The sequence below is a fragment of the Rhinopithecus bieti genome, unplaced genomic scaffold, assembly GCF_001698545.2.
Source record: "Rhinopithecus bieti isolate Rb0 unplaced genomic scaffold, ASM169854v2 scaffold_5260, whole genome shotgun sequence".
Taxonomy (NCBI): Eukaryota; Metazoa; Chordata; class Mammalia; order Primates; family Cercopithecidae; genus Rhinopithecus; species Rhinopithecus bieti.
This window is the reverse complement of record NW_016805896.1, coordinates 1,564,092-1,580,917: the sequence shown is the minus strand read 5'-3', so window position 1 is coordinate 1,580,917 and position 16,826 is coordinate 1,564,092. Positions and strand designations below refer to the sequence as shown.

Here is a 16,826-nt window from a genome sequence, read left to right as displayed (position 1 = left end):
ACTTCTTACAGTCCTAATTATTTGTTTTAGTGATGTAACTTATGTTGATTAGTTAGTAATCTGTGTGAAAGTGTGGTTTTAGGATTACATGAGTAGTTAATGTCTCTTTAATCATTGGGAAGTTTCCTCCTCTCTTGCTTTTGGCTCATAATTAGTCTTAAAATGGTTGTAGAAACTGAGTCATAAGTTGCATTAAAGAGAATAAGAACTGCTTTATCTGGACTGACACTTAAAAGCCCCTACTGTTAGATGAATAACTTGTGAAAAATGACAGATTGTCCTCCTTCTTAAACATTTGTTTCTAGTTTCCCCTGTGTTGTCAAAGCAAAGATTACAACTAACAAGCTACACTGCTGGGAAACTAGGATAGGTAAGTATTTGTTGAATGAATGCATTTACCATTTAGGACCATAATAATCATGTCACTCCTAGTTGGATCAAAGCAGCCTCAGAGATAACTTGTCTTTAGAGTGATGCTTAAGATGTCCTTACCCCTTGCCTGTTGAACATGTTATTTCTGGGGTGATAACTTATGCTCCTTTCATCTAGGCCACTTTTAAGTCAGTAACATCTTTCCGTAAGACAACGTCTATAGTTCATGGCCATGGAACAAAGTAAAGGTAACTTATTTTTGTAAATTAGAGACTGGCAAATGTTTTCTTTATAAAAGGCCAGAAAGTAAATATTTAATATATTAGGCATTATAGGCCAAATGTAGTTTCTGTTGCATATTCGTGTACATATGTGTGTTGTTTGCTGCCCTTTAAAAATGTAAAAACCGGCTGGGCGTGGTGGCTCATGCCTGTAATCCCAGCACTTTGGGAGGCCGAGGTAGGTGGATCACTTGAGGTCAGGAATTTGAGACCAGCCTCGCCAACATGGTGAAACCCCATCTCTACTAAAACTATACAAATTTGCCGGGTGTGGTAGCACACTGTTATCCCAGCTACTGGGGAGGCTGAGGCGGGAGAATTGCTTGAACCCAGGAGTCAGAGGCTGCAGTGAGCTGAGATTGTGCCACTGCACTCCAGCCTGGGTGACAGAGTGAGACCCTGTCTCAAAAAATAAATAAGTAAATAAGTAAAATAATAATAATATAAAAACCATTCTTAGTTAATGGCCATACGAAATAGGCCAGGGGATTGACTTGCTTGTCATAATTGGCTGACCCCTTGTCTAAACCAATGAGCTGAACTTCCATGGACTTAAGTTAGTGATACATTTCCAAGTTCAGAGCAGCTGACTCGCATCCGTGGTCTTTTTCCCTAATATCTTAGTTGCTTCCTTGCCATGATTACTGACAGAGAGATTGGGTAGGTGTCCTTTTTGCTCTACTCCTACTTTAGAATAATTTCTCCCTTAGGTTTTTGAAGTTCTATTCTTGCCTCCTTTCCTATCTTACCTCCCAGAAGAACCCTCTGCCCATTCATAGAATACTTTAGCTCATGACCTAGTTTTCTTCTCCCCTGTAGCAATCATTTTAGTGATTCCTTGTGGATAACAAATAGTGGCTAGCAAATATAACAACACTATGAGTTTTACGTTTTCCCATCTTTTTCTCCGTCCCATCAGAGGCCTCTCAATGGTCACACCTGGATCCTTATCAGCACCTCCACTCTGTAGACCTGATTTTGAGTATTCCACTCTTCATTCACTGTCACCACCCCTCTTCATTGCTGAAGTTCTGCACTTTGACCTCACTCTCATGCATCATCTATCTTGTTGAGCTTAGCTTCAAGTTCATAGTTGCTTCCCTGCATATACCCTTAATTCCTTTGCCCCGACTCTGTAACAGAGTTATTTCTCTTTCAGAACCCAAACCAAGTAATAGCTATGTTTCCTTCATGCCTGTTCTCAAGCAGCTCAACATCGCTGAAGAATATCAAACAGACCATTTTCATACTGATGTTTGCAAATCTCAGGTAGATTCTCAGTACTGCTTAGTGATCTTATTATGTTCCCCTACTAAGTTCATTTTCTAACTTTGAGATAATTATTTTACTACCTTCTTTAATTTCTTTCTAGCTTGACTTGAATACTAGCCTTCTCAATGTTCAACCTTTTTATACATCTTTGAGAAAATACAAATTACCACTTTCTTTTGATTTAATGGATATATCTTTTTTTTTCCTTTCACAGGCAAATACTCCTACTTATGTTCTGTTTCCCACTCCTTATTTTCTCAGAAACCTGATTTTCTAAGTTTTCACACAATTTCTCAAGCCAGAAATCTGCCTATAAAATCATCCTTGATGCCTTCCCGCAATATAATTTAATTAGCGAGTATTTGTGATTCCACTTCCAAAATAAAATCAAATTGGCCCTTGTCAGGCAGTCTCTATTTTTCATCCTTACCAAAGTCGCCATGTCTTGCCTGTCCTATGTGCAGTAGCTTCTTAACTGGCCTTCTTGCCACTGTTCTTGCTCCTGTTGCCAGCACCCTGATGGCCTTGTGTATGTTCACTTGATCCAAGCTGGGCAGGGTTTTGCCAGGGATGACCTGACTGAGCCTTGGAAGACTGTCCTGTAATCTTCCCAGAACATGGAGCTATGGAGGATATCATTTGCCTCCCGATCTTCTGGGAAGAAGATAGTGAGACAATTTGTCATCACCTGGATTCTGATGACCTCTGACACTCCACCTCGAGACACTGTAGCATAGAGCTGCAGCCTATAAAACTAATGACTCAAGATTGGTGCAAAAGTAATTGCAGTTTTTGTCCTTTTTTTTAAGGTAATTTTAATGGCAAAACTGCAATTACTTTTGCACCAGTCTAATATAATACTTAGCTGCAAAATGGACTCAGCATCTCAGCAACAGAGTGCCCTTTCCCTTATGTAGCATTATCAGGTCATCTGGCCCCTTTTCTGTTTGTGTCTTTCTGTAGGACAAGACATATGGGAAGGCCACACCTTTGCATTTTACTGCCTCTGTAAGTACAGTTGACTCTCCCTATCTAAGGGTTCCTCATCCTTGGATCCAACCAACCACAGATGAAAAATAGTCTGAAAAAAAAAGTATGTACTGAACATGCAGACTTGTTTGGTGTCGTTACTCTTTAAACAATACATTGTAACAACTATTTCCATAGTATTAGGTATTATAAGTAATCCGGAAATGATTTTAAGTATACAAGAGGATATACATAGGTTATATGCAAATACTACACCATTTTTATATCAGGGATTTGAACATCCATGAATTCTGGTATTCGAAGGAGGTCCTGGGACCAGTCCTCCACACATACTGAGGGATGACTGTAATAAAGAATCTTACAAGGGCTTGTTTCCCTGCTGGCCGAATCCATCAGCCTTGCTTGACATTTCCCATTCAGGATTTTGGTATTTATCATTCTCTATTCTCTGAGCTTTTGCAAGGCCAACAATAAATGATTGTTCTGTCTTCCTTTAGGTCTGAGCTTAAAAGTGTCCTCTCTATCTAAAGCATCTCTACCCCCACATCCTTGCTACGCTTGGTAATCTCTATCACAGCACCCAGTTTAGGATCATTGAACACACAATGGCAGTGGTTAATGATCTAGGAATGTTTGCTCTAATTTCTAGTGGTGAGGGAGGGTGTTAAGTTCAGATTTCCAGTTTGGGCGGAAGAGTTGGCTCGTATTAGTTAGCAGACTGGTAGAAAGCCCTATAGGTCCTTATAAGTTGGACATTTGGAAAGGGCTTTGTGTTTTGCTATCACCAAGCCTCTTAGATTGTAATATCTTGCTTTTAATGTTTATTATCCATGCAATTATCTGAATCCACTATTAGCTCTTAATAGAAAAATGCTGTTATATTCTTATTTGTCTATATCCAAGCCTTATTCTTGAGAAAAATCCCTCTAGATTACACTGTGATTTCTCTTAAACTTTTTTTTAAAGCAGGTTTGAAAGTCCACATTGTTTATTTTCATTGGTTTCCCTCTGTTTGTGTATTTATTTCTTTGTACCATGTCATGAGTTAGTCAACGTAGGTTTGCTTTAAAATAATATATGTTCAGACCCTTGTAAAATCTTAAATCAAAAACTTATGTGTGTTTGGACGTTGCAAATACAAATATCAGTCTGTTAGGCAAAAAGTGTGGAAACCACAACCAAGGTTTGCGTCACTTGTTTAATATACAAAGTCTTTCACAGATAGTTATTTTCTTTTTCTTAATTTGCTTTAGTACACATGATTCACAAAACAGTAAATTGTTAATGCAAGAGAATTATGTAAAACCAAAATAGTACAAATGCCTAATTTCAAAAACTGCACACAGTTAAAATAATTTTCCTTCTTTGTTTTAATGCAGTATCCAATTTCAAAATGGGCTTTCTTTAGATGTGGAGGAAACACTGCAGCCCAAAATAACAGTACTTCCTTTCAACTGTGTTAATATGTAAAATAGCACCATTGGGCTGACTTAGGAAAGAAAAAAGGTTTTCATCTTTCTTAATTAAAGTATTATGTAACAATTATAATAATAATGATATTAGTAACTTTTAAGAGCTGTACTCTGTTCCAAAAGATTCATTTTCAAGGCAAGGAAGGGTAAACTATATGGGGCAGATGGAAGAATCTTCCCACCTCAGTCCCAGGGCCCTTATAATTTCCCTTAATGCTGTCATTGCTCTAATGAGCTAATTTTCCTGCCAAAGAATAGATGTTTTAAAGAGTACCCAAGGACCTTTTGTAAAACTAGATAAAATATAACTATGAGGTCGTCTCTCTGGGACTATAATCGTGTGTAGAAGCAGCGCAGAGTGAGATTGACTGCTGGGGTGTTTTGAAAGACTCCTTCAGTCTGTACCTATCTTCCTGCAGGTTACACATTGCTGTATCAGGTTGTTGGGCTCACTTTAGTTTAGATTGTGTTCATTTTTATTTTGGTTTTGTACTTAAGCTTGCCTTCTGGGCTTTACTTTGAAAAAATTTGGAATTTCTTTCTTTTAGAATGTAATCTTTGCTCCGGTACGATAAGAGTGATAGTTCTTTAAAAAACTAACAGCATCAGTGTCTGGTTTATGGTATTGATAATACTGAAGATTCATGATTATAAAGAGCCAAGGTTTTTAACACAACTGTACTTTCATTCTTGAATTTTAGTCCTTTTTTTTCAGTTCCATTTTATTTCTTCCATGAGCAGGTAAACATGCCTCAAAATTGGCATTCTGTAGAGCAGTTTTTCTTTTTGAAGGGTATAATCAGTCTACAAAAAAGCACTGCCACGAAGCTAAATCGTTTTATTGTTTGAAAGGGCAAATGTTCCATTGCCACACAGAATGTAAAAATAAAATAATCAACATTAGATTTTAAATGTAGGTAGTTATTTCAGATGTTTGAACCATAAACAACCATTGCTAAAAAGCTTCTTAAAATCTTGAAATTCAGAACTTCAGGGTTTCAAAAAGTCAGAAGAGCAAAATCAAGTGTTGACTTTTAACCTGCCAAGAAGCTATATTATTTTCTCATTTCAACAATGTCCAAGCCCATAAAAGTTAATTTCAAGAATTTAGATATAGTTTTAAAATGCCATGTCCTCTTTTACTATTAATACAATAATGCTTATCTTTGCTTTTCATTCTAGAAATGTTTTCTTAGTGTTAAATGTAGCCCTTAATATAGGAGGCTTTATTTTAGCCAATCATCCTCCACTGTGAAATCAACCCTGCAACCTATCTTGTTTAGGTTCGTACAGAATTTAAACAATATTTTCCATATTAATTAAGGTAAATGACTATTTTACTTTCAGAGCAAAGGAAAAGAGAAATCAACATTTCTTTGTTTGCTGATGTCTAGATGTTTTTTCCCCGGGAATATCTGTAAACAGCATGTTGCCATTACTAACCCACAGGGAAAATGGATTAGTAAGAAGCTTGGGACAATTAACAGGAAAATTGCATTAAGGTTAATCCCTTGGATGTGGTGCCATGGTTAAATCACCCACAGATTTGTTATTCATAAATGTATTTATCTTAAATATTTAAAATGGGAATTTAAGAGGAATTTAATATACAGTTTAATTTGTTTAAGGTCCACGTTTTTTAAAACATTACTTATATCCTTATTTATACAGAATTTTTGGTTAAGTTACCTCGACTTTGTTTTCCCTATGCTTATAACAAGTTTTAAGAAAGATGAGTTTTAAACCTTGTGTTTCCTGACTGAATACCTTAATGTTTTCCCCGCTTATATACATGAATACACACACGCCATACACACACACAAAATTGACATTGTTTACCTTTTGTTTATTTCTAGGAATCAAGACTATTTGGACTCAGTGTCAGCCACTACTAATATTCATACCATCTTTCTCCTCATTTAAAGGTTTTTTTTTTTTTTTTTCCTTTTTCCTATGATCTGTGAAGAACAAGCACACTGATAATTACAAAGTGCATCCATGTGATACCCAGATTTGTGCAATGTGATACTCATGCTTTGGTTCTTATGGCCATCATTGCCTTTTCATGTTAATAAATAATGACAGCTAACATAATATGACACCTTTTTTAATGTAGGACATCTTTCTTTGACAGGCTACTATATCTATAATCATTAACTCACTGTAATGCCATTCACACATCAGTTTTACATGAATATGCAAAGAACACAATAATCAACCGTTAAACCTAAACAATTAATTACTTATCACAGAATCTGTTGACTATTTTTGCTTTCTAACTGAGCTTTTATAAGTAAGGTCTAGATTCTTAGTCATAATTACTCATCTGTCAAGTTGACACCTCATATGGATGAAATAAGCCTTACACATTTGATTAAATAACAAAAATAGGTAATTTTATTCCCCTATCGTAAGTACTTCATAGTAACAAACAAATTAATTTCACAACTTTGCTACAGGCAGATTATTTTATCTTTCTATATTTTGGATTTTTACCCTTTAGAGATGTGAACTTCATCTGACTTTAAAATGAGGATACTTAATTTAATTTAGTGCTTTTAAAAATCATAACTTTTATGAGACTTTGAAATAAAAGAATGAATGAAACTTTTTTGAAGTATTCAACTGTTAAATAAAGCAGAAGCTTAGTCTCTAATTTTACGGCTGTGCTATCCAACATAGTTAATTCAAGTTGAAGTGTGCTTTTAAATTACAAACTGGATTTTGAAAACTTGGTTCAAGAAACAGATGTAAACTATCTTAATTTTTTATATTGATGACATGTTGAAATAACATATAGTGTTAAATTTTTTAAAAATCAAAATTCACTTTAACATTTATTTTACTTTTAAAATGGGGCTACTAGGAAATTAAAATTCACATATGTGGCCTGCATTTGTGGTTATTGTGTTTCTATTGGACAGCACTGTATTAGAGGAATCAGAAAAAAATATAAGACCTGAAAACTGAGTTCTGTGGGTATTTAACAGAGGTAATTATATCTGAACATTTTCCGAAAATCTTTTGTTCATGACTTAGACATAATTCCAAATATCAATGTCTTCAAGTGTATATTGCATCTATTTAAAAAACATGCATCTGTCAAAATAACCGGACTCCACTATAAACCATAAAAATCTGTTAGCTGTCAAAACATATCAAAATACGCATCCTCCAAGTTCGCTTCCAGTGTGACTTAGGGATAATGCAGACAATTTCAGGCTTAAAACCAAATATGTTTGTTATTTCCAGATGAGACAGTTAACATTACAAGGCCCTAGAAGTAATACACATTGCAATTCAAGTCTGTATTCTTGAACTTTTCCCCTGTTACTTTGAAGAGTATCATGGGTCCATTTAATCTTTGATTACTGCCTAAAAGCATTCATTGCCCCAGTAGTTCTTAACTGTCTTAGAAATCATTCTCTGGCAAACTTCACATTTCCATATCATACTTCACGCTATACTTCATGGGATCCTGGGCATTTGGTGTGTTTTTCTCCTTTCCTCTTTGAACAAAGTCAGGAAAAATGTGTCAGTAGGAGAAAGGAGGAGCTGAAGGGAGTAAATAATTCAAGATCACTTCTGTCATTTGTAGTGGCTGAGGGCTAGAAAGATATTCGTTGGTGAAGGAACTCCCAACAGGTTCCATCAAACTGATACAACTTCAGGGGGGCCACCCTCTGCAGATGGCAGTGAATTTGTACCTGTTTGTGATACAGGCACTACCACAGCATCCTTGATGTCTGTGTTTACATTGCATGAGAAGTTCTTCTCCAGTTTTTTGGCAGTGTCTGGGCAATTTTGTACAAAGATCACACGGTTGTAGGCCTTCAGCCTGCGCCACAACTGAACGTAGACTTTACACTGGACGTACATGAAGACAAGACCTCCTGTGAAGCCAATGGCTACCACAACCAGTTTTGTCCAAAATGGCCATTCAAGGACACCTTTGAAATAAAAAAGAGAGAATGTTATCACCAAGTTGTCCTCAGTGGATTTGGTCATTTTTTTTCTATGCCCCTTCAAAAGCCCATGCCTGCCTGCTAGATTATGTTAACAAGGAATATATTGTGAATAACTAGAAAGAATTATAATGTGAATTGGCTTAATTCCTTTTGAGTATCCTACATGTACTGTCAAAATTGTATATCAGGAAATTTTCTCACTGTCAAATCTCTTATTTCTCCTAGCATCAAGTACCTATCATAATTATGAGATAATATGTTAGATTTTGGATATTTGGACACTGACATTTATTCCTTAAAGCTAAACCTTTAAGGAAGGCTGGTGAACATAATGGAAAAATCAGAGTTTAAAATCCTTTTAAGAAGATGAGGGATGGGTACATGCATGGGTTTGTATGTATAGGTCTTTCCACCCTCATTTCTTTTAAAATTTAAAAGGAAGGAATGGAAGAAGGGAGATGGGGAGGAGTGAAAGGGAGAGGAAAGAAGAAGCTGCCATATCTCACCAGAGAGAGAATTCCTCAGTACAAACGTGCAAAATATTTAGGATTTTAGCCATTTGTTTCATAAATCATATTTTGTCATTGAGAACCATCACACTTTTATAGATGTCTATATTTTCTCTTAATTTCCATCATTATTACTAGAAATAGGCTTTCTTTTGTAAATATACAGTTTTTAAAATTATTTTACAGGTGTTTCAGTGACTACAACAGTGAGTATTTAGGCAACACATAATTATGAATGTTAAATATATGAGGGTCAAGAGTGTTAAATATATGAGGGACAAGTGGTCCTCTTGCCCACATTACAATAGTGTGGGGGACAATAGCTGTCTTCCCGTAAGTGAAAAGTTGTGAAGGAGAAAAATATAGCTCAGTATGGCTCAATACGGAGCACTAGGAATGGATGGTAGAAATGTGTAAAAACCATGGTAATTGAAAGTCTGTGATTTGACTTTGGATTTTTATTTACTTATAACAGTGAATAGAGTTATAAGAAATATCGTATCTATATTTTGTAGTAGTGACATTGCTTTATGCTTCTGTAAGCAAAGCAGAAGTCATGCCCTGTTTCCTTCATGTGAAGCACCTTGTACCCTAAGATTAACCAAAAATAACAGGGTTACCTTGTCAATTTCTGGTCCCAAAATAATGAAACATTGAGTATTTCTTATATCCCCAGACCCCAACAAAGACCATTTTATTCCTGACTTTTATTTAGCTCATGTTGCAAGATCTTTGTGGATATGATCATCATGTGATAAGATTTTGTTTTTTCTCCATGAACAAATTAATGCAAACTTAGTAATCATGGTAATCTTCTTTATATTTTTCTTTAAATACCCGTTATGTTTTTCACTTGCTTATCCAGCTTTTCTGAAATCTGACTCTCTGAACCTTTGCAAGTAAACTCTTTCTTTTCAAAATGCTTTGGCTCTGACTCTTCCTTTGAAATTTTTTGGGAAAAAAATGTTCTCTGATCTTAAAAGGGATTGTAAGAAAACATGAAAAGCCTCTCACTGTTGTTGATGTTTCATTAATTTGTTGCTCTCTTTTGCATTGTCAGTTTATTTATTTATTATTTATTTATTTATTTATTTTTTGAGACGGAGTCTCGCTCTGTCGCCCGGGCTGGAGTGCAGTGGCCGGATCTCAGCTCACTGCAAGCTCCGCCTCCCGGGTTTACGCCATTCTCCTGCCTCAGCCTCCTGAGTAGCTGGGACTACAGGCGCCCGCCACCTCGCCCGGCTAGTTGTTTTGTGTTTTTTAGTAGAGATGGGGTTTCACTGTGTTAGCCAGGATGGTCTCGATCTCCTGACCTCGTGATCCGCCCGTCTCGGCCTCCCAAAGTGCTGGGATTACAGGCTTGAGCCACCGCACCCGGCCGGCATTGTCAGTTTAAAATAAATTTCTATGCCTCTTTGAGTAATCAAATCTGAACTTAGTTTTCCAGTAGATTAAATATATGCAATCAAATGTATTAGAACCTTTACCGGTAGCAAAGGTAATTTTTTTCTAACTCCTCATATGCAAGGACTTCTTTATGACTTGAATAATTCATAGTAGTCATCATCTTGAATATTTACTTAATCCTAATGGAAATAATACTTCAAAATATCATTGGCCAAAGCTCACACAGGAGAAATAAGAGATCATTACAGTGGCAGGTGTAATTAATAGTCAGATAATCTAAATATCCCTAGATCTATTAAAGAAATTAAATCAACAATAACCTTTCAGAGCAGAAAGTACCAAGCTCAGATGATTTTACTAGTGGATTCTACCAAACATTTAAAGAAGAAACGACATCAATGTTCTATAGTCTTTTCCAGAAAATAGAAGAGATAATACTTCCTAACTAATCAGGTGAGACCAGCATTACCCAATACTAAATTCAGCAAAGACAATTACTATGAAGAAAAGTTATAGGCCAGTATCTCTCATGAACAGATACAACAATTCTCAACAAAATGTTAGCAAATTGAATTTAACAATGTATAAAAACAATTATACACTATAGCCAATAGAGATTTATTCTAGGTATGCAAAGTTGGTTCGACATTCAGAAATCAATGTAAACACATCAATTAGCTAAAGAAAAATGTGACTATATCAATAAATGCAGAAAACACATTTGACAAAATCCAACACTCAATCATGATAAAAACTAGGAATGGAATGGAATTTCCTTAATGGGATAAAGAACATAGAAAACCTATAGCTGACATCATAATGGTGAGAAACTAGATGCTTTTCCCCTAAGATCAGGAACAAGACAAGGATATTCCTTCTTACCATGCCTATTCAGCATCACACTGGAAGTCCTAGCTAATGCAATAAAACAAGAATAATAAAAGATGATTGGGAAAGAATGAACAAAACTATCTGTTCACAAATGATATGATTGTCTATGTATAAAATCTCAAAGAAGTGATAAAGTTTTGTTTTTTTAAATAGGTGATTATGACAACATTGCAGGATACAAAGTTTTACAAAAAGTCAATTGCTTTCCTATATATAACAACAAACAACCAGAATTTGAAATTAAAACAGCTAATTTACATTTGTGCTAACAAAAACAACAATGACAACAACAAAAACCTTAGGTGTAAACCTAACAATATATGTACAAGATTTATGTGAGGAAAACTATAAAGCTGCGATGAAGGAAATAAAAGAATATCTGAATGAAATAAGATGTGCCACATTCATGGGTAGGGAGACTTAATATTATTAAGATAACTATTCTTCCCAATTTGATCTACAGATTCAATACTATCCCATTCAAAATTCCAGCAAGTTATTTTATGGATATTGACAAACTGATTCTAAAGTGTATATGGAGAGCAAAAGACCAGAATAGCCAACACAATGTTGAAGTGGAAGAACAGGGTTTTTGAAAACTGACACTATCCTTGATTACTACCACTACGGTGATCAAGACAGTGTGGTATCAATGAAAGAATAAAGAAAGAAATCAGTGGAACAGAATAGCCCAGAAATAGACCGATACAAATATATGAAACTGATCTGGCTCAAGCCTGTAATCCCAGCACTTTGGGAGGCCGAGACGGGCGGATCACGAGGTCAGGAGATCGAGACCATCCTAGCTAACATGGTGAAACCCCGTCTCTACTAAAATACAAAAAACTAGCCGGGCGACCTGGCGGGCGCCTGTAGTCCCAGCTACTCGGGAGGCTGAGGCAGGAGAATGGCGTGAACCCGGGAGGCGGAGCTTGCAGTGAGCTGAGATCCGGCCACTGCACTCCAGCCTGGGCGACAGAGCAAGACTCCGCCTCAAAAAAAAAAAAAAAAAAAAAGAAACTGATCTTTAGCAAAGGAGCAAAGGCAATTCAATGGAGAAGGGATAGTCTTTTTAACAAATGGGTGCTGGTATAACTAAATATCTGCATGCAAATAAATGAGTCTGTAAACAGACCTTACATTTTTCACAAAAATTAACTCAAAATGGATTATAGACCTAAATGTAAATTGTGAAACTATACAACTTCTAAAAGATAAGAAAATTTAGGTGACCAAAGTATGATCTATGAAAAGAAAAATTGATCAATTGGACTTTATTAAAACTAAAACCTTTTGCTCTGAGGAAGTCACTGTTAAGAGAATGAAGAGACAAGCCACAGGAAAAAATATTTGCAAAACACATTCTGAAAAAAGGATTTGTATCCAAAATATACAAATAACTGTTAACATTCAATAAGAAAATAATTACAAAATGAGCAAAAGATCTGAAGAGATATGTCATCAATGAAGATAAACAGATGGTAAGATTATCGATATATGCGATTAGAGAATTGCAAATTAAAACGATATCATTATACAGCTATTAGAATGGTTAAGTTTAAAAACAGAACACTGAAAACAATGTTGGAAAGGATGTGGAATGACAAGCAGGAATTCTCATTCATTGCTGATAGGCATGCAAAATGGTACAGTCACTTTGGAAGATGGTCTGGCCGTTTTTTACAATGGTAACCACAAGCTTTTCAAATGATAAAACATTATACTTATTCAAATGAACAAAAATTTATGTCCACACAAAAACCTGCACACAAATGTTTGTAGCAGCTTTATACATATTTGTTCAAAGCTGGATAAAGCAAGTTGTCTTTCAATCTGTGAATGAATAAACTGTGACACATCCATACAATGGAGTATTACTTAGTGATTCAAAAGAAATGAGCTATCAAGCTACAAAAGGACACAAAGGAACCTTAAATGCATACTGCTAAATGAAAGAGGTCAGTCTGCAAAAGCTACATACTGTGTGATACCAACTATATGACATTCTAGAAAAGGCAAAACTGGAGATAGCAGAATTGGTGTTTGCCAACAGTTTAGGGGCAGAAAGGAAAGGATGAATAGGTGGAACACAGGGACTTTTTAAGGCAGGGACACCATTCTGTATGATTCTGTAATGGTGGACACAGGACATTATGTGTTTGTCAAAACTCATAGGACTGTGCAACAAAAGAGTGAACCCCAGTGTAACTATGGACTTTAATAATAATGTATGAATATTGGCTCCTCACTGTTAACAAATGTTACCATGTTGAGGCAAGATGTTAATAACAGGAGAAACCTTGTGTATGTGCAGGGTGGTATATGGGAACTCTCTCTTTACCTTCTTTGTACTTTTTCTGTAAACCTAAATCTGCTCTAAAAATAGTATTTTATATGTAATATATTTATATATATATTTATATATATTAGCTCCTTACTTGAGATTAGTTCCATGAATTCATCTCTGTGTCTAGGTCAGATGATAGGATTTCTTCGAGTAAGAGATGGGTTTGTGAGCATTTAAATATTTGGAAATTGGTAATGTATGCATAATATATTTATGGAAACTTTATTGCACAAAAACACTCCATTTCTTTTTAACCATGCCCAAGGGAGTTTATTGTGCCTAAAATTTGCTGCAGCCCTGCTCAATAAATGCTCATGACCTATACCTCTATTTATTTTGTCATCCTCAGCTTCCTGGTTTCTCTCATCCAGTGCCTTTCTTAGCACACTTTTTCCAAAGTCCTTTCTAGGTAGCTGTTTTCCAAACACTGCACACCCTAATACAGGTTCAAGCTTTAGCACATGCTATTTCCTCTGTCTAGAGTGCCGCTCTCTTTACAATAAACTTCTAGTAATCTTTCAGAACCCACTCCAGGGAGAAAAGGGTGCAGTCTGTCATGAGGTTGGCAAACACAGCATTCGTGCCCTAATTACTGCCAACACTCTTTCCTGCTAATCCCTATGATAGATTTACGGTTCCTAACACCACAATCTAGGTCAACTTCTGGAGTTGGCATGAGAAAAAATCTTTTTGCCATCTGGCCGAGAGGAAGAAGATGCTTTTTTACAATATTGCAAATTCCCTACATCATAGTCCAGGAGAAACCTTATTAATGTTAACTAATTAAATACTGTTGTTTGGAGTAAAATAGAGTAACTCTGAACTTAGTAAAACTAGGAGAAAGACTGATGGTTTCATGTCTCTCCCTACCCTAGTCACTATTTAAAAAAATTAATTAGTGTACCATGGAGTTAAAGTCTTTGAAGGAACAGATTCAATTATCAATACTTAAGAGAAGATGCTAAAAGATGTTAGAAAACAAATCATCAAGAAAACAGACTTTTGATTTTAGAAACTTTAGAGTACAAAAATGGACTATACCAGGCATTTATCATTAATCAGTGTCTGTTAGTCATATACAAATGTTTCCGTGGTCCCTTTCTCCTATAGATTTCTTTGATCTTAAGGATAGGAATTTTAAAAATAAAACTATGCTACCTGGATTTGATTTATTTATACAGATGTATTTGCAACCAACACGTGTTCGATAACTGTTGTTATCTAGTGATAATAGTGGTTTTTGTATCATGTATTACAATACTCTCCAGAAACATGTTCATTTTAGGATAAAAAATACAGAAATAATTACATAAAATTATATGAATTGCTTTATACTTATTATAAATTTCCCAAGTAACTTATAGACAATCAAATATAATACTTTAAGGTGGTAACAATAATTTTTGACCATTAGTGCAACTTTTAAAAAATGTTGTTTTACTTTGGCGGCACTAGTTCCTCATCTAAAAATTTCACAGTGTTGTTCATAATGAAACATATATTCCATACTTTTAACATATTCTATGTATTCCTACATATATTATTCATTTTTGGAAAAAAATTGAGGGGCAGTATATAAAAGAATCATTTTTCTTATAAAAAGTTTTTAAAGAAAATATCAGGCTGATAGAATAAAAATTGTTTTATTCTTGATTTTTCTGGTGTATCCAGCAAAATAACTGAACTAAAAATTCAGAGTTCAAAGACCTTTAAAGACCATCTATTTCGATTCTCCCTTCTTCTCCCCGTTTTGCTATTTCATGCCAAAGGTGAGATTATTACTCAATGATCTTGACCTAGTAATATCTGATAGTGTTGAAATTTGATTTGTGTATTGCATGGAAATAGCAGTTAACTTGCTATTTTTGTTTAAAAATACTCCAAGGCAAAGTCTTTGTAAGTGAGTTAAGGAGTTCTGAAGAATAATCAGGAATATGTGATGATTCTAATAGTCCCAGATAAGTGGCAGCACATATTTATACATGGCTGGACTCCTGTGTCCATTTTTCCTGTATGCTAAGTAAAACAGCAGTATCGAATGGTAGTCAGAAATAAAAAGAGCTAAACTATTCTCTATACAGAGAGTCCATGCATCCAGCAAAATAACTGAACTAAAATTCAGAGTTCAAAGACCTTTAAAGACCATCTATTTCGATTCTCCCTTCTTCTCCCCGTTTTGCTATTTCATGCCAAAGGTGAGATTATTACTCAATGATCTTGACCTAGTAATATCTGATAGTGTTGAAATTTGATTTGTGTATTGCATGGAAATAGCAGTTAACTTGCTATTTTGTTTAAAATACTCCAAGGCAAAGTCTTTGTAAGTGAGTTAAGGAGTTCTGAAGAATAATCAGGAATATGTGATGATTCTAATAGTCCCAGATAAGTGGCAGCACATATTTATACATGGCTGGACTCCTGTGTCCATTTTCCTGTATGCTAAGTAAAACAGCAGTATCGAATGGTAGTCAGAAATAAAAAGAGCTAAACTATTCTCTATACAGAGAGTCCATGCATTTGAAATATAGAATTTGAAAAAATATATAGCTTTTTTTTCTTAAGTTCCTGCTTAGCTGTCTTCATCTATGCAAGGAGAACAATCATCTGAAACACTGACTCAGTGTAGACCATAGGTTCACCACTGGGGACAGTTTTGTTCTCTGGGGGACTTTTAGCAGTGTCTGGAGACATCGTTGATCATTGTACCTGGAGTTAGGTGCTGCTGACTTTTATTAGAGGTCAGGGATGCTGCTAGACATCCTACAGTGCACAGGACAGCACCTTCCAACAAAGAATTATTCAGTCCATAATGTCCATAGTGCTGAGGTTGAGAATCCCTGCTGTGGAAGACAATAACTTACGTCTCTTTATTGGGAAATTTGCAGAAAGGATTTGGAATATGAATGAGATATCTTGCAGTTCTCCAAATTCAAAAAGGATTTTTGCTGTAAGCTATTATATTAAGCAGTAGTTTCAATGTGTTTAGAAAGCTTTAACCACAGACAGGCTGGAGATGAAATGTGCTATATTTCCCATTTTTAGGGAAATTCTCATGGACTGCATCCAGCTTTCTCCTCTGCTTAACCAAACTAGCAGCTGTTCCTCATACATGCCTGGAGGTTTTCCATTTCTGAGCCTTTGTCTACGATCTTCTTTCTTTCTGTGTTTTGCTTCCCTACTTCTCTGTGTCTACCTGTCCCACAAAACCCATCTTAGAGGTCATTTCCAGCTGGAAATAAATTTTCCCACTGTTCCAATTCCATGTTATTTCTCTATGTGCAGTATGAGCTCACTTTCTAACATAAGCATTTTTACTT

General features: G+C 35.5%; 1 protein-coding gene across 2 annotated transcripts in view; it reads right to left on the bottom strand.

Annotated features, from left to right (window-relative positions):
* Positions 1-4,095: 4,095 nt before the first annotated feature.
* MARCHF1 (membrane associated ring-CH-type finger 1) overlaps positions 4,096-16,826 on the bottom strand; it is a 90,421-nt gene continuing 77,690 nt past the window's right edge. For both annotated transcript variants that reach the window (XM_017873944.1, XM_017873945.1), the window contains one exon: positions 4,096-8,337. In XM_017873944.1, the coding sequence (XP_017729433.1) occupies positions 8,039-8,337 (299 nt within the window). In that variant the 3' untranslated portion in view covers positions 4,096-8,038. The remainder of the gene's footprint in view (positions 8,338-16,826) is intronic.